The sequence below is a fragment of the Stylophora pistillata genome, chromosome 3, assembly GCF_964205215.1.
Source record: "Stylophora pistillata chromosome 3, jaStyPist1.2, whole genome shotgun sequence".
NCBI lineage: Eukaryota > Metazoa > Cnidaria > Anthozoa > Scleractinia > Pocilloporidae > Stylophora > Stylophora pistillata.
Genome location: NC_142521.1, coordinates 19,651,348 through 19,668,378, shown reverse-complemented (window position 1 = coordinate 19,668,378; position 17,031 = coordinate 19,651,348). Strand labels below are relative to the sequence as shown.

Genomic DNA, 17,031 nt, shown 5'->3' with positions numbered 1-17,031 from the left:
ACACCGCTAGTCGTGGTCTTTCTTACCCTGCGGGCGACTACGGGCATGACTTTCCTCTCTCCTCTCTCCTCGGTTCTCCTCCGGTTCTCCTCGACTCTCTCCTCTCCTCTCCTCTCAGCTGTGTCTACATTGTCAGCGGTTTCCCATAATGGCAGCCAATGGCGGCAGAGTTTGAAAATTTTCCTGACACAAATTGGAATTTTGTGCAGAAGTGTCCCAAAATGTCAATGCCTGATGTACACAACTGCCTATATGTAAGCCTTTAAGACTGAATTTCAAATTTTGAATTTATTCTTTCTCTTTGTTCAAATATCTTAGACATATGGTCATTTTCTCAGCTGTCTTCTGAAAATGAGCGCATTAGAAAGAAATATAAGAAACTTGCAAGAAGAAATGGAGTGTTAGAGAGGGAGTTGAACGACCTTAAAGAACAGTTTACAACCCAAAGATTTATGCAAACTCATTCAAGAAGGTAAATTGTTGGTCCAGTTCTATCTGTATCTCTATGAATCCGTTCATTGAGTAATATGCTTTATTTTGAATTAATCTGACGTCTTTTGCCAAGATAATTTTATCTGTCCTACCGCAGTGGTTTGAACCTTAATCTGCGTGCAAAACTGTGGGTCGCTGATGGTATCCTCCGTGGGCTTACAAGAAAACCTGCTTTTAAGCAAAGATAAAAGTGTTTCTGGCAACAGGGAACAGGACAATATTAACTCGTCTTACTCAAGGACATCATTAAATTGCTTGAATGTGGCAAAAACAAATTCAGTTACGCAAACTTAAGTTCAGTAGTGTTAGTTCTCCAGCTATATTCTGATGGCCTGATTTTTTTTTGCTCAGATGTCAAGAAGTTTCTCTTGTTACTTGAAATTATAATTATTCTACTGCATCAAACTTCTTATAATTGAGAACCTTGTTGAAGAGATTGTTCATTTGCCTTCTTCTCCTTCTATATACAGTGTTCAAGTTCAGACTGAAGAAAAAAGAAAAACACCTGCTGGTGGATCAGCAGTAAAGCTGAACCAAAATGATAGACAAAAGAAACCAGTGCAAGTTGAACAGTTTGAAAGTACAACCAAGTTAGTTGTGACTTCATCTTTCAGTTTTGACAAGGCACAATTTTTTAATTAGAGTTTGTAATTTTGAAACTTAGGACAGAATGTTAAAACAGCATTGCAAGCTGTGACCGTAGCAGTTGTCACATGAAGTAGAAAGAAATTTGTGCTGACGAAATTTCTAGAAAAAGTGGCCTCTGTGCTTTGCAATCATGTAGCAAGCTGCTGTTCTTCTTATATTACTTTTTGTTAACAGTGGTAAGTTAAGTGAAATTTTACATTTGGTATTGTTTTCAACACCATTGCAATAGTCTCTTCTCTTCTCTTGTATAGGAATGTTGTTTGAGTAGAGAGCACTGGAAAGTCCCTTAGCCTCTGAAAACCTTTTTTTCATTCTGGCAACAATTTTTTGACTTTGGATTGCCAAATGGCAAAAAAATGAGCTCCTTGGTCTGTTATGCAGACAAGTTTGGCAGAACAGATTTTATTCTATTTGACCCATGGACAAAATATGCTGGAGACTTAGAGTAAGCCAAAATGTTTCCTGTTTAAAGAATGAGGGACCCGTTGGTACATGGCTCAATTCTCTGCTTGATTTTCCTGCTCTCATCAAGAATTTTTGTCTGACAAAATATTATGTGTCTCAGATGTAGTCTTTTGCTTAATTAGGGTGTTGTCAATGCACAACAATCTTATGAAAAGATATCAGAAGGAACTAAAGACTAACACAGCCCATGTGGAACAAATTGCTACTTTGAGTGTGAGTATAACTTGTTCATTGTGGTGGATGAAATATTAGAAGTTGACTGTTCAATTGCTAATCTCAGTTAGAAAACAGAGATCTGGAAAAGAAACTCCAAGATTCCCAAAGAAAAATAGACGAATTGCACAAAGAGAATGAAGCTCTTCAGGCCAGAATTAATGCTGTGGGGATTAAGGAACGACTAACACCCTCTAAGAGAGGTACAAGCTATATGCATTTATTCTCCCTTTAGCATGAATGTGATCTTGATTATATTTTGTTTGTTTCAATCAGATTTAATGGCTGATCTCCGTAAAGTTTCACAAGAGAGAGATAGAATTGCTAAGGAGAGAAAAAAGTTTAAAGGTTGGAGATTCATTGAGATTCCAACTTTCTTGACACTTCTTTGAATTAACTCTTGAACTCTCGGGAGTAACTGACATGTTATGTCTCCCTATACAATATCCATGTCATCCAACGTAAAGGATTTGAGAATACTCAAACTTATCAGGTTGAAGGTCTCTTGATCTAACACCAAATTTTTGCAACTTATTTACAAGGAAATGAGCAACAGCTAGAGGAGAGAATAAGCAATAATATCTTGGGAGCAATAGGGTTAGCCAATTGACAATGGTTGCCAAGCATGCAGTCTTAACCTCAACAGAAAAAATGTGCTGGGAAATAAAATTGGACCAGCCCTATGTTTGTTTCATTTCACAAGTGAATAAATCTAGAGAACTTTTCATCAGGAAATCATTTAACCTATCAAAACAAAATTTCAAATTGGAGAAAAATGAACAGCAAAGATTTGTGACACTTCAAATAAATTTTCTGTCAGTATTACTTTCATGTAAAAGCCAGATGATGTCTAGGTTCACAACTACACTTGTCTATCGTCAACTAGGTAGTGTTTCTGTCCTCTACCTTATTAAGCTTATGGAATTAGTGTATTTATTGGTGAACCATGCTTGTATCAGATGATACAATTGAATACACATTTTTTCCCCACATAATTATGTATTTGCACCTGGGGGTCAACACATCACATATTTTGGTCTTACCAGATGAACTCAAGATGTTGGATCGGGTAAGTGAAATACTTAAAGTTTCATAATATGTCAAGCAATTTTTTTCTAATCTCTTGTAAGGGAAGCAGAAAACCCTTTGGAAAAAAAAAACAAGGGAGGGTGTAGCCTTCTACTATTATGCATCCAAGATTTTGCATATGCTATCATAGCATAAAATTCCATCTTGTAGTCTTTTCACATATATCTCATTTTATCAGGATTGTGCTTTGTAAAATATTATGTTGCAGGATTCTTTTTGATTAACTCCTTTGCATAATACCTCAGGGGACACAATTCTGAAAGTGTTTGTTTGTGCCAACAAACTACATCAAGAACATTTTTGGGAAATTTAAGAAGGGGTATGTTCTTCACTACTATACAATCATTCCCCCACATTCTAAATTTCTCGGCAACCTTCCCTGTATATCAATAATAGATCATTGGAAGAATTTATTAGTAATTCCTATGTTTACCTCCTGTTTGGAGGACTGGGATATCTTTTTCCAAGGTATCTCTTTGTCACTGAGTAAAAAGCACCATTTTTTGTATTCTTCATGATCTTCTTCAGGGATTCTTTGAGGAAGTAGAAGATTTAAAATATGCCCTTCAACAAGCAGCAAGACTGAACAGTGCCTATGAAAAAGCTCTCAGGCAGCTTTGCTCCCAGTATGGACTTTCCTTCCCTAAAGTAACAACACCAACACAACGCCGCAGGAAACGCACAAGGTCACAAGCAAGAGAATTTACAAGTCAGTAGTATTCTACTAAATGATTCAACCCCTGATCTTAACCCTTCACTCTAAACATCTGATTCACTTGTTAATTCTCCCCTCTGCTAGCTAATACACATTTCCTGGTATTTTGTAATGAGAATTTGGTGTTAGATCAAGATAACAATGTCTACCTGATAAGTTTGAGTTTTCTCATTACCTTTTTCCTAGATTATGTTTGATATTATAGGGAGAAGTAACATGTCAGTCAACCTCCTGGAGTTACAGACACTTTCATAAATGGCTGCCGGATTAATATTCTTTTGTTTAAATTTAAATTAGCCCTTCTGGCCTTGCTTGAGATAATGTATTCTTTTAAATTTTGTACTGGAGAACGAGGCCAGGAGGGCTAATTTAAACAAAAGAATATTAATCCGGCAGCCATTTATGAAAGTGGTCTAAAGGGTTAAAGAAAAGGACCCTGACAAAATTATTCTTAATGATAGATTATAAATAAGGTTAAAAAAATTAATAGTATTTAGGAGAAAAAATTGTACCTGCTGCACATTGGTAGCTTAAAATTGCTGGAAATTAAATTGTGTCAGACAATGTAAGACATTTATAACCTGTTTGTAATTTACAGTACTGTCCTATATTTCTACAAACATTCCAGCCCTAATATATTAACAGCCAGTTCAATATCAGCTAACAACCACCAAAAAATGGAAAGTTATCATTCATGGTTAAATAAAGAATCAGCTTAGTTAGAATTGCTTATTTGTGTGTGTGTGTGTGTGTGTATTGATCATTATCATTTTTGAACAAATGTAACTTAAAGGCAGATCTAAAGGATACTCAAGACTTTTACATCGTGTTTCAACCTACAGCCTGTCATTCTCAAATATTGCTTGTCAATTAAATACACTCAGTGTGAAACCAGAACATGTGTTCTTGTGGCATAGTGTTCAAGCCTAGAAATATATGCGAGAAATTTGTCTGAGGTTGTCTTAAATTTAAAGAAACCATCGGAACTTTGAAGATCAATCACTTTGCTGTAAATTCATGTATTAAATAAGTCCAGCTTTAAAGGACGGAATAAAAATTGATGTCAAAATTTGTAGCTTAAAGTTCAAGGTTCACTGTTTCATTCTTAGTCAATTGTCTCTATCCTAGAAACTATTCATTCTTTTTGTGATAAATCTAAGAGCAATTTTCAGCCTTTGTTTTACTTTACCTGACTATGAGTGACCATGACAGAATTTCCCTTTACAATATCAACACAATATCAAGCACACAAAGAGATGAGAATAAAGAAAAAAATTAATATGAACAAGGGGATCATCAGTTGATCCAATTCAAAATTCTCCAAAGTAACATCACAAGAATTGCATGGCAGACAGCAAGGACAATTACTAACAAGATATTGGGAGTGAAAGAATGAACTCAGTGATTGTTATCAGGCTGTTATCAGATGCAAGCCAAAACCTGCCAATTATGACTTGGTTCTTACCCTTCACACAGTCAACATGTCTTACTCTAAGTCCTTGACAGTCTTAGTTACATGTTCTATTTGGCCTTTGTGTTAACTTTGATTTTCACATTGTTTTTCAACAAACAGCTGAAGAGCACTCACCTTCTTACTTATTTAGTGTCTATACACCTGTCCCTGGTTTACTTCTATTTTAGAGATTTCCACAACATAGAGAAAATTAACCCTTTCACTTCTAAGATCTCATTAGCAATTCTCCTTACTGTCTGCTATACAATTCTTATGATGTTAGTTTGGAGAATTTGGTATTGGATCAGCCACTAATTCCCTCATTGACATTTTTCCTTCTTCTCATCACTTGTCTGCTTGATATTGTATTGATAAGGTGAGGAGAAATTCTGTCTTGGTCACTCATGGAAGTTCAAGGGTTAAATGATATATAATAAGCTAAAAGAGGACAGGCACATACTGGATGACATCACCATCAAAAACATTATTTTGGTTTTTATCATAAGGAACAAATAGATTCTGTATTGCCATGGGTCTGTCCAGTAGAGAGTTTGAGAAAACCACGACGGCAAAGGCAACAAGAACATCACTAAACAAAAAGGTTTAATGAGCAGAACAATGGTTGTGCACATGTGTTGTACATCTTTGTAAATTTCTTTGTGTCCTCTGCAAAACAACAATGTGAAATGACCAAACTTTGCATTGTTTAGAGAATGTGAACAACAATAGCCAATTTTTTAAAAATTTTTCTTTCTAATTTAATGATGTGTTCCATATTCAGTTTTGAGATAGTTTTAACAGTGAGAAACAAACTAAGTGGCTTTAGAGTAACGCAAGGTTCCTAGGTAAAATATATGTTCATTTTTTTACCAATGTTGTCCACAGTGTTGCCGTGGTCATTTCTTAAACTCCCCAACAATAGATCAGATGACAATAAGATAAGGTAAGAATATCAGTGACACACTTGGCTGCACCTTGCGTTAACACATTTGAGGTCATCTGTTATCCATTACTGAATGGGGCCCAGTTGTTCAAAGAGGGGATAACACTATGCAACAGATAGATCGGTATCCAGCAGATAAGTGTTATCAAAGCATACTTTACTATCCATAGGATAGAGATTTATCTGGTACATAGCGTTTTCCACCCTTCGAACAACCAGGGCCAGATGCACAGGAACATGGAATCTATGGTTACCATAATAATCCTTGTTGCAATTATAGTGACTTTAAATTTTATTGTGTAGTCTGTTCATCTGGGTGAGAATAGCCTTGAGACAGGCTGTTGTTGGTTGTATTTATTAGGGACCTTAAGGAGGACATGGGAAAACAAAAGATCTAATGGCCACAACAATAGCAAGCATGTGCTTTTTAAAAACTTTGTAAATTTCTTAGCCATACTCTGCAAAACAACAATGTGAAATCTCCAAAATTTGCTTCATCTGCAAATGAAAACCATGACTCACAGCAAATTAATATTTAATTTCCTTTGGGAACTCAATGTTGCTTATCTACGTTATGCTGAAGTTGAGGTGTCGCGCAGAGAGAGGTGGTACATACAAGCAGTCATTGTCAAAATTCTAACTAAAAATAGAATTTCATTTTTTTTAATCAATGTCCTCCTTGGCATTGCCGTCCTGACCACTCAAGGTCCCTACTAACATTTTAATAACCTTACAGGAGCTGTCATAAGAGTTGACTCTTCCTTCTTGTCCCAGAAGTTCTAGTCCTTCTGAGGACTACTCGTTACACTCACCTGGATGATCACAGTGCACAATCTGAATCAAATGGTACTCTAAGATTTTAAAAATATTGTGAGGTACACCGTCCTGTAGGTCTCCGAGAGTCCATATTAATGCCTTGATTGAAAAAAATATTGGGTGATGAGGGCACCATTGAAAGTTAGAACTTGTAAAAGAAAACCATCATTTAAGTTATCATCTGTCTTGAACTGATTGAGCCAGAACTTGCTGTAGAATTGCATCTTCATCATTGTTAAAATCCTGTGAGATGAGAATGATTTGAAATTTACATCATTCACTTGAGTACTCAAACTGCAGACCTCAATAAAATTGATGTGGGGTTCAAGATTTTTGTTCCATCTTAAGAATGTCCATGAGAGCTTTTAGAATTACATGGGAACTCTGTTAATATGGTCACCAATGCGCCAAAAATGGGTGTATTAATGGCCGTATTGCCTTGGCACTTCCTGAGCAAGTGTGAGCAAGTGTTTTCTTCAATAAACAAACAGAACATAGATATATGTATGGTAACTGTAAAAAATACTTAGAACTTCCCTCAATACACAAAACACTTTTGAACAGTGGCAAAGAGAGGCACAGGAATTCTCAGAAAAATTAACTTCCAAGTCCTACATGATCATAATACTTTTTTTCATCCAAAACTGACTCACCACATATGTATCATATTCAAACTTGTGTCGCAAATTAAGATGTTGAATGAAATCACCACTCTTCTGAATGGGATTCCCCCATGGCATGCTGGCACAGATTGGACAAACCTGAAAAATAACAAAATGATCTTATTTTTAAGTATATATTAATTTTGTTACACGGCACAACCCTACCATGTTTCATACTCACTGATAAACCCTCTCACCCCCACTTCCTCGCACATACCAACCGCAAAAGCTGCTCCCTGTTAAGACTCCATTTTGCAACCAAATGCAATTTCAGTTATTTCGGAGCACTTTTCAATTGAGTTTTGTAAAACCAAAACCAAAGTAATGGCAACAGCCAGTCTGTAGAAAGGAAAATATAACCAAAAGCCAACAAAAACTCATGGTTAAAACAAGCAAACTACCTAAGGTGCAGGTAAACACCATGACCAAGTTACAATTGGTTTTAGTTTGAGTCTTCTTGGTGAGGAATGCGGCACCTCATTCCCCTTTTTTTCCTTTAAGTAAACTATTTGAATTATCAACTTACCACAGATTGCCTCTCATTCTTGTGACGACTGTTCACATGCTGTAGCATTCCTTTACTGTCCAAGTTACTTTGTAGGCAATAGGGACAACTGAATGTTGATCGATTTTTTAGCCTAGAAAGCAAAATTAATAACCGATACTGCATGAAACACGAAGCGATCAGCGTAATATTGGTTTTCAAGTGCAATTTAATGGGAAGCTCACGGGTCAGGAAATGGATTTTCCTTGAATAACATCATTGAATAAAAAGAAGAAAAAAAGAAGACAGCCATATTATTGTTTGTTTTTATCCTGAGCATGAAACAAAAGATGCCAAATAATATCACTTAGCCTAGCTTGTTTCCAACTCGCAATTCCATGTTAACTACCTTGTTTCATTAACCAATCATAATGAGAGATTTTATTCAATTATGTGATTCTAAAAGAAATCACTTAATCTAGCTGCATAGTAACCCTGCCGGATACCCCAAAGCTCTGTTCACACAATCAGAAATGCAACAATATCGTTGTATGTAAAATAAAACTTACTCTGGCCTTGGTTGTGAGGTAGGAGCAACTGGAGAAAAAGATAAAGGAGAAACAGTCTCACAAGATGATCTGTGCTCTCTCAATCTAGACATAGGAAACTGTGGTAAAGAATGACAAAAAAGTGAGCTATTACTTAACATCTATTCATTGTTGTTGCGATGAATAATTCAGTTTCATCAGTTCTGTTTTGTGATTTTCCAGCAGAGGGCAGGTAGAATGTCACTGCCACCAAAAACTGTGTGTTAATTTATAGCTCCAGATTATATAGATCACACTTCATGGTTGCTCATAAATATCAGGTTTGAAATCCATTTAGATTCCATGGAGAGGGTGATTCAAGAGCACAAAAAATACCTAGAGGATCATAAGTGTGATGGTCAAATAACACTATTTATTACATGACTCAGGCAGTCAGAGGGCCAATAACTAAAATCAACCAATCAAAATGCTCTATTGCAGGTCAATATTCTCAGTATTGGACCGGGCACTGTCCCGAATGGTCCCGAATGATACCGCACTTGTGTCCCTTTGAACTTCAGTCGTATAATAAATCTCTTATTAACCAAGCTTGCTCGGGACCGTACTGGAAGAATATCGGCCCTCTGTCCGTACTGTCAAGACCTCGGGCCGATATTCTCCCAGTACGGCCCTCGCGCTTGGTTAATAAGATATATACATTTGACATATGACATCACATCCTCCTGTACTGCCTGTGATCTATTGAAGTACTAATGGGGAATGGTTAATTTTGGTTGCAATTTTATCCTTACAAATCAATGGTCTTACTTTCCTACAGGAATGAAATTTAAATTCCCATTTACTAAAGCCCAAAAACTCCAGGCTGATCACATTGATGCAGAGAGACAATGGTTTGTTGATCCTGACTGAGTCCTTCCCTGAGAAGAACCATTTGAAGCACTTTTATTCAGAACTGTGTTTAAATAAAACTCCCTGATTCTTGTGAAGGAGGACACGACTGTGGATAGTTTCAGGAGCCAGGAGAGAAGTAGTGAGGAAGGATACACCCCACCTTTTTTTCCCCCACTTAAAACACTATGCTCACTTCCCTTGGTCCCCACATCCCACAGAAAAAGAGGAGAAGTTACTACCTGTCTGTTACAACCAGAACAGGTTCCCATGCTGTGACGGATCTGCCGTTCAATGTCTCGTGCTCTCCTTTTCATATTCAAGTTGAAATCATCCCGACAAACAGGACATGTAGATGATCCAGAATGATTTTCAACAGAGCTCAAGCAATCATTGCAGAAACTGAAATGATCAGAAAAGTTAAATCCTCATAAAGGATCATTGGTCATGTTGTAAAACTGTACAGTGTATAATATTTATTCAACAGTTCATGTCAAAATTACTAAATCTGTAAGTAAAAATCATAAAATATGTTGGTACCCTGTATAGATAGGTGGGAGACATTGTGCCTTAATTGGCACACTAGGCTTTAGGTTCAACGTTTGTTTAGATCACTCTGTTGTAATCTTGGGCAAGACACTTCCTTCTTCAGGGCTCTCCCGCTATGATGGCAAAAATTGGCTAATCACAAGGACACCAAAATGAGTTCACCCCCATAACCTTCAGAGGTTTTTGCAGCTGAGAAAAGAAGGATTTTAACAATTTTTGTTTGAAATAGAACGTTACAATTAGAAATTTTGGATTTCTTGCCCAGAACACGATATACTGTAGATCAAAACAGAAATGGAATTTATAGAAAATTACTTTTGGCAGAGAATTTCATTTTCAGTCAATGTTTTGAAAATGATGGTCTCTGACAACCCCTTTATTGCACCATTATAGTGACAGTTGCTCTGTAATAGTTATGGAGTTTTAGAAAATAGGAAGTCTGGAAAAGGATAGTTCTCATCCAGTAAACAAGGTAACTTTGACAACCCGGCTCTGGCAGCTTTCACAACTTCCGGTTTGAATAAGGCTCGTACATTCGATTGCATTTGTCTCAAAACTTAGGGAGCAAAATCGTCAAATCTAAGTCCCAGACGCTTAAGTGGAATACACGCAAACTAAAAAAATTAAAAGATACTTCCGTCAAGAGCAAATTAGGCCATTAAAAAGCACACTTCGTTTTCACTACAATTTAATTTCACTTACGTGTGTCCGCATGGAATAGAGATGGGATTTTCGAAAATTTCTAAACAGACAGGACACTGTAAGAGTTTTTCCGTATCCTGTGGTTTTTCATAATATCCTCCAGTAGCCATTGTCTTCTCAGAGACTCAAAATCTGGTTGTTATCAGTAATATTTTCTTCTGCAAACTCATCCAACTGTTTCCGCTTTGCAGAGAATTAGAAACAGGATCTAAACTGACCCGATGCTTGAGTTCAGCGGACACAATCAAAACAATTGGTACTTCGCGTAATTTAAGACTTTCAAAATGGCGGATACCATGCTTTCTTCTTTCGAACGAACTTTCATCGTGGATGGAGTTGAGCAAGATTTCCGATCCGATGGAAGGTCTTGTCACGATTATAGACATTTTGAGGTGGAAACTGGGATCGTGTCAAACACTAGCGGATCTGCACGACTTCGTTTGGTATGATATAAAACAAGAAATTTGGAATACAGTTGCAATTGGAAATTTTTGAGTGTCATAAGTTCACCTGGTTTTTTTTTTCGTGGTTATGTTCTAGGCTACTTGATCACAATGGATTTTTCTCGGTTACTTCACGCCGTATTTTTCGCATAACAGATAGTTATGTTTATCAATCTAAACGCGTAATTGGGATCCGAGAGATGTGGGAGGCTTAAGTTTGTTTCTTTTTAAATAGTCCTCTTTGATTGTTTAGGACTTCATATATTCATCGTATCTGATTTGTAACGGCCTGCTCCCAGTTGGCTTGTTAGCTCAATTGGTAAAGCGCTGCACTAGTATCGCAGAGGTCAGTGGTTCGAATCCCATACAGGCCTGATTTTTTTCAGGTCTGATTTTTGCTATTGCATAAATAGCGCTCTCTACTGCAAGGATCGTGCATCATACGTATCTATAACCGCAGTTCAAAATATTTAAACTTCATATATTCATCGTATCTGATTATCAATACAATATGGCAAAATAAATTCATCAACAAAATGGCAAAGTAAATTATCCTTATAAGAACAATTATGTTAAATTAATATACATGGTTTCAGTAATCAGGGGCATAGCATCCACATATGCACGTACACCCATGTGAACAGTTGAAATCTGGACAAAAAATTTTTTTCCCGGCCTTATAGCATTTGTCACAGGTACCTTAAATAGGACCAATTTTAAAATTTCAACTTATATTGATGTGTAAGTTTGTTTTTCCAGTACCTTTTCTACCCCCTTTTTCGTTGTAGGGTACCAAAAACTCTAGAGATGGGTAAAATAAACAACTAACTACTGCCTTTTCTGTTGCATTTATTTATAGAAAAGTTCCATGGGAATAGTTGGAAATGGCATTTCCAAGACCCCAAATCTCAAAATTTTCTGGAGGAGCATCCCCCCTGACCCCCCCTCTAGTTTGGGGCACCTTTGGTGCTCTCAATTTCCACACTGTGCATAAACCATCAAAATCTCACACTATGCCACCAGTAATTGGCACAATTTAATTTTATTTCTTACCATTTCTTTTTTATTCATAGTCTCGAACAGACGTCTTGGTTGGAATAAAAGCAGAAGTAGGAGAACCACATCTGGAGAAACCAAACTATGGATACATTGAATTCTTTGTTGACTGGTAAGAAATTTGATTATTGTTTGTTGTCTAAGGTGTTGCATTCTCTTTCAAGTAATTTTTTGTTTTGCTATTCTGCTAAATGTTTTACAGATAATTATACTCACAGAAATTTTTGAACAGATGCAGTGTCATCTTCAAAACATTCTTACTCCAACCTGTAATTCGTAATGCCAAAATTTTTATCATATTTGGGGAAGAGAGATTGGATTTTAATCTGTTACTAACATGTGCAAGAGTTAATCACTCTTTTGTTGTGTTGTTTAATGTTTTTTTTTTTTTCAGCTCTGCAAATGCTTCTCCTGAATTTGAAGGTCGGGGAGGAGATGAACTGGGAGCAATGTTGGCAAAGACTTTAGAGAATGCTTACAATCATAAGTCTGCCATTGATCTAGAGTCATTGTGCATCCTGCCTGGAAAGCAGTGCTGGGTGTTATATATTGATGCTCTGGTATGATAAAGTTTTTTTTTTGTCAATTTTCTGTAACGTTCTGTGTGGGGCTTGATGTATCTGCCATTTACACAAGTTGGTGTTTGCTAATCTTAGAAAGATTGATTTTGAGAGTGAAGAGTTATATAACTAAAGAAGCAATTTTAAAAAGGCTGAAGATGTGTTGAATATTGACTCTTTGTCTGATCATTGTGTTGTGATGAGATCCTAACACTTAACCCTTTTACTTCCACAAGTGACCAAGACAGAATTTCGCCTTACAACATCAATACCATATCAATCAGACAAGTGATGAGAATAAAGAAAAATATCAATTAGGAGATTATCAGCTGATCCAATGACAAATTCTCCAAACTAACATCATAAAAATTGTATAGCAGACAGTAAGGAGAATTGCTAATGAAATCATGGGAGTGAAAGGGTAAAAAAAATATTTTCAGAATTTCAGAATTCTCCATTGTGTTTTATACTTTTGCTTCACTTGCTTGTCACTGTTAGTAACAAAACAGTTTGTTTGGAAATTAATAACCTGCTTTTTTAGTTGGTTATCAAGCACAGCTTTGCCAGAACACAGATTCCCCCTCACAACACCTCCAAGCCAAAGAATCTTGTTTACATTAGCTTGATCAACTTTTTTTCCATTGTCATAATACAACCTGATGAAGATAGGAGAGCCATCCATTAAGTTTAAAACTGGTTTATTGAGGTGTTTTATTTTCTAGGTGTTAGAATGTGGTGGGAATCTGTTTGATTGTGTGTCCTTAGCAGTAAAGGCAGCTCTTCATGATATCAGGTAAATTTTGATATAGAATTTTGTCAACAAACTTCATCATTTGTTTTTTATCATTGGTATTTCATCAGGACCTTTTCTATGATCATGTTACCTTGGTCATTGTGGCTTAGGTGTTACCATAGACTTGCTCACAATTGTGGATCCTACCACACTAGAACAGAAAACCAAGCGAATGACTTTGAGAAAGTCTAGTGTTACCATAGACTTGCTCACAAGTGCGGATCCTACCACACTAGAACAGAAAAACCAAGCAAACGACTTTGAGAAAGTCTAGTGTTACCATGGTCTTTACTTACCATTGTAACTATGTCTTCCCTTGGTTTGGTTATTAATAATTTTTATTTAACATCTGAAGTTTAACTCAATTTTTTCAGAATTCCAAATGTTACAGTATCTACAGAAGAAGGAGGTGTAGAACTAGAAATATCAGATGATCCACATGATTGTAGAAGACTGGATGTCAGTTCTGTTCCAGTAACAGTCACTATGAGTAAGGTATAGCAACCTCTTTAACATTGGTATGAACAAAATTACTTTTAACCTCTTTAACATTGGTGTGAAGAAACTTACTTTATTTTCCCACCAGCAAGTGTGTTGTCAACCTTGTAATCAACTGTCAAATCTAAAGCACTGTGCATGAAGAGAGGAATAATTTGTGAAAGCATGTTGAGATCAGATGATAAAAATTTTTAGCTCTATTTATTTATTCATTTTCCAAATTACAAGGTGAGAAATTTAACGTAATATTTTAATGAAAGGAACTATGTATAAAAATGTTGATGAATATTTAATAGTTGTGGTAGCAAAATGTAGCAGGGAAAGTACTTTTTATTGTTTAGACATAGTTGTTGTGACTCATTTGAGTCAGCTTACACAAATCTTAGATTTGGTGCAATTCTCTTTTTTGGAATTTTAGAACAAGGGCCAAGCTTATCTTGTTCATTTTCCATATGCCTTTGGGTTGGCTTTCTGGTGACTTCATTTTGATTCGAGAAAGTTAACGTTTCAGGTTGGTCATCGACATGTTGTGGATGCTAGTCTTCAAGAGGAAGCATGTTGTCTTGCTCAGTTGTTAGTGTCTGTCAATGGTGATAACAATATCTGTGCAATGCAGAAAGTTGGCCCAGGTGGTCTGGATCCTGACTCTATTTTTGAGATGATTGAGGTAGTGAAGATTCTTCTCTTTCATTGCTGCATTAGTTGTACCATTTATTCATTCAGAAACCCACACTCGTGCATATCAACTAATGTTCCTTCTCTTCCCCTTCCTGTGTGACGTTGAACTACATAATGCAGAATAGATATTAACATCCTTTCTATTAATGATTGCCAGGCTTGACACCAATGGTAGCCAACTAGCCACAGGCTTGTAGAAATTCAGTTGGTTTGAACTCATGGTTGAAGGTGAAGAATTAGAAGGCTAGGTGTCAATATAGGAAATGGAAGGGTTTAATGCTTGCACTCTTTTTTTTTACAAAAGTCAAAATTTTGGTTCACTCTTCTCCTGTTGGTTACAAAATTATCTAATCTTTACATACCAAAGGGCATTATTTAAATGCCTCTAATCCCCTCAGGATTAGCCCCAGTCCCTGCACGAATGAATTACCAAATGAGCAAATCATCAGTTTTGGCCAGTGGTTTTTGATTTCCACTCACCAGTTTGGCTAGTAAACAAATTGAAATTGTTGTAACATCTAAGTTGTCACTAGTCACTTGGCTAGTAAGCTGAAAAGTTAGTGTCAAGAAAATGATCAAAATCAATGTATGCAGTAAGGTTATCCAAGACAACCAAGTTTTGAAATGAGAGACATTACACTGGCATTGTGTTTGTTCACCCTATTCGTTACATTTGTGATTGCACAACAACAGGTGCAATGTATTTTTTTTCCAAATTGTAAATGTGATTACCTTTTTCAGTTCTTAAATTGTATTTAATGTTCCTTGGAGAACTATTAGAGAAGCCAATAAGGATCCATAAGAGTCAAGGCCAAGATTTGTGGGAAGTAGCAAAATGTTGTGAAAAACCGTAATTTTTATTTGTCTAAGAGTGTGATCAGTATCTTACCAGCGATAAGGGAATAATTAACATTCTCAAGTTTATTGTCTTCAGTGATTACTCTCATTCCTGTTCTGATAACACCTTTCTAGCCCATGATTAAGATAATAAATAGAGGATATTACATGGCCGCGCAGGGATTTGAATTTTATCTTCGAGTGCTGAAAGTATGATCTCTCACGAGTTCGCTGCGCTCACTTGTGAGAGATACTTTCAGCATGAGAAGATAAAATTCGTATCCCCAAGCAGCCATGTAATGTTCTGTTTATTATATAGATACTGATGAAATTTCAAATCAACCGACTGTGCGCCTGAGCAAGAAGCTCTATTGTAATTGGGTAATTATGTTGGTAACCATGGCCACACCAATATCCTCACACGTGAAACATAAGAATAGTATCTTCACCGCGCGTGGTGAAGATATGATTTTTTAGTAAAAGGAGAAATCCTGGTATTTCATCAGTATCTATATGATAAATACATACTATTAAGAGGAAAGTGGTTTTGGTTTTAAAACCACATTATTGTATCTGACATCTAATAACACTTTTCTCTCTTTTCAGACTGCATGCTATGTTGGAAAATCTTTAAACAAAGCACTTCTGAAAGTCCTTGAAAAGGAAGAAGTTGAAACCAGTAAAAATAAAGAGAAGGTTGGTTTCCTATTGTAGATGAACGGCCACCTTAAAAGTCAAAGAGAGCACTGTTTTCAGTTTAGCAGAGAAACCCACCCATGGAGATTGGTGCTCCTACTTTGTCTTATCACACCTTTGGCACGATACATTGTTGTGTAAGACAATAGAAATCAGAAAATATTCTGATTACAACTTGGAGCTGGATAGTGAAATTCATCAATCCCAGTGATGATGACAAAGAACTGAAATGCAGGAAAACACTGCCTCAGGGTAGCCTAACAGTCTATCCAATGATTTTCCTTTTCATATATAATATCTTTGCCAACTATTATTGACACTGATCTGTTCACATCTCGAGGAAGGCTATCAGGAGCCACCTATCTCAGGTTGGAACAAAAGATGAAGGAAAAGATTTGAGACTTCACATAAATAATTATTATCATTATCATAGTTATTCTTTCAAATGTTGGGCACCCTTTGCAACTCTGATGAGAAAAAACTCAAGAGGGCACTAGCCTTCAAAGCTGGAAAACATGAGTTAGCTTTTTGGGCAAACCTTAAAGAAATGAGTTGATGAAGGTGGGCGGACCACTGTTTGCACTGGTTTATATCTAGTGGCTTTGGAACTTGTGCCTCAGTGCCATTGAGACCTTTCTTACGGGCTAGGAAGGGGTGAAAATGCATTTTGAATGTATCAAGAATAAAATTGTTCTAGTTTAAAAAGTCTTCTGTACATTATTTTATAAATAGTATTCCTGTGCTTCTCTTCTACAATCATGGTAATCGAAGTTTCCCTTCTCTACTAAAGAGACAAATAGAAA

General features: G+C 36.4%; 3 protein-coding genes across 4 annotated transcripts; 2 read left to right on the top strand and 1 right to left on the bottom strand.

Moving 5' to 3' along the window:
- The first annotated feature begins 48 nt into the window (after positions 1–48).
- Positions 49–6,313, top strand: LOC111330673 (uncharacterized). The gene is made up of 8 exons (XM_022935571.2): positions 49–254; positions 339–472; positions 963–1,082; positions 1,728–1,818; positions 1,886–2,021; positions 2,095–2,166; positions 2,865–2,887; positions 3,436–6,313. The coding sequence occupies exons 1-8, from the start codon at positions 159–161 to the stop codon at positions 3,622–3,624; spliced, it is 861 nt and encodes a 286-aa protein (XP_022791306.1). The 5' UTR covers positions 49–158; the 3' UTR covers positions 3,625–6,313.
- Positions 2,062–10,889, bottom strand: LOC111330704 (E3 ubiquitin-protein ligase RNF166). Its single transcript, XM_022935609.2, has 6 exons — positions 10,668–10,889; positions 9,659–9,818; positions 8,550–8,647; positions 8,023–8,134; positions 7,488–7,595; positions 2,062–7,077 (listed from the first exon to the last, which is right to left on the bottom strand). Exons 1-6 carry the CDS (start codon positions 10,775–10,777, stop codon positions 7,012–7,014), a joined length of 654 nt encoding a protein of 217 aa, XP_022791344.1. The 5' UTR covers positions 10,778–10,889; the 3' UTR covers positions 2,062–7,011.
- A 41-nt stretch (positions 10,890–10,930) lies between these two features.
- LOC111330719 (exosome complex component RRP42) lies at positions 10,931–16,933 on the top strand. 2 transcript variants are annotated; one of them, XR_015999282.1, is made up of 8 exons: positions 10,931–11,110; positions 12,184–12,278; positions 12,561–12,726; positions 13,449–13,519; positions 13,894–14,014; positions 14,529–14,684; positions 14,853–14,923; positions 16,139–16,933. XR_015999282.1 is itself a non-coding variant. In XM_022935622.2 (7 exons), exons 1-7 carry the CDS (start codon positions 10,952–10,954, stop codon positions 16,244–16,246), a joined length of 876 nt encoding a protein of 291 aa, XP_022791357.1. In that variant the 5' UTR covers positions 10,931–10,951; the 3' UTR covers positions 16,247–16,933. The 2 variants fall into 2 exon arrangements, 1 of the variants encoding a protein (XP_022791357.1); XM_022935622.2 differs by lacking the exon at positions 14,853–14,923.
- The last annotated feature ends 98 nt before the right edge of the window (positions 16,934–17,031 follow it).

Coding starts and splice junctions, on each gene's coding strand:
- LOC111330704 (XM_022935609.2), bottom strand. CDS start 10,777: ATGGCTACTGGAGGATATTATGAAAAACCACAGGATACGGAAAAACTC. Junction 8,135..8,549: donor ACCTCACAACCAAGGCCAGA/GTAAGTTTTATT, acceptor TTTGCTTTCTAG/GCTAAAAAATCGATCAACAT. Junction 7,078..7,487: donor TTGAATATGATACATATGTG/GTGAGTCAGTTT, acceptor CTCATCTCACAG/GATTTTAACAATGATGAAGA.
- LOC111330673 (XM_022935571.2), top strand. CDS start 159: ATGGCGGCAGAGTTTGAAAATTTTCCTGACACAAATTGGAATTTTGTG. Junction 1,083..1,727: donor CAGTTTGAAAGTACAACCAA/GTTAGTTGTGAC, acceptor TTGCTTAATTAG/GGTGTTGTCAATGCACAACA. Junction 2,888..3,435: donor AACTCAAGATGTTGGATCGG/GTAAGTGAAATA, acceptor GATCTTCTTCAG/GGATTCTTTGAGGAAGTAGA.
- LOC111330719 (XM_022935622.2), top strand. CDS start 10,952: ATGGCGGATACCATGCTTTCTTCTTTCGAACGAACTTTCATCGTGGAT. Junction 12,279..12,560: donor ATTGAATTCTTTGTTGACTG/GTAAGAAATTTG, acceptor TTTTTTTTTCAG/CTCTGCAAATGCTTCTCCTG. Junction 14,015..14,528: donor TAACAGTCACTATGAGTAAG/GTATAGCAACCT, acceptor TTAACGTTTCAG/GTTGGTCATCGACATGTTGT.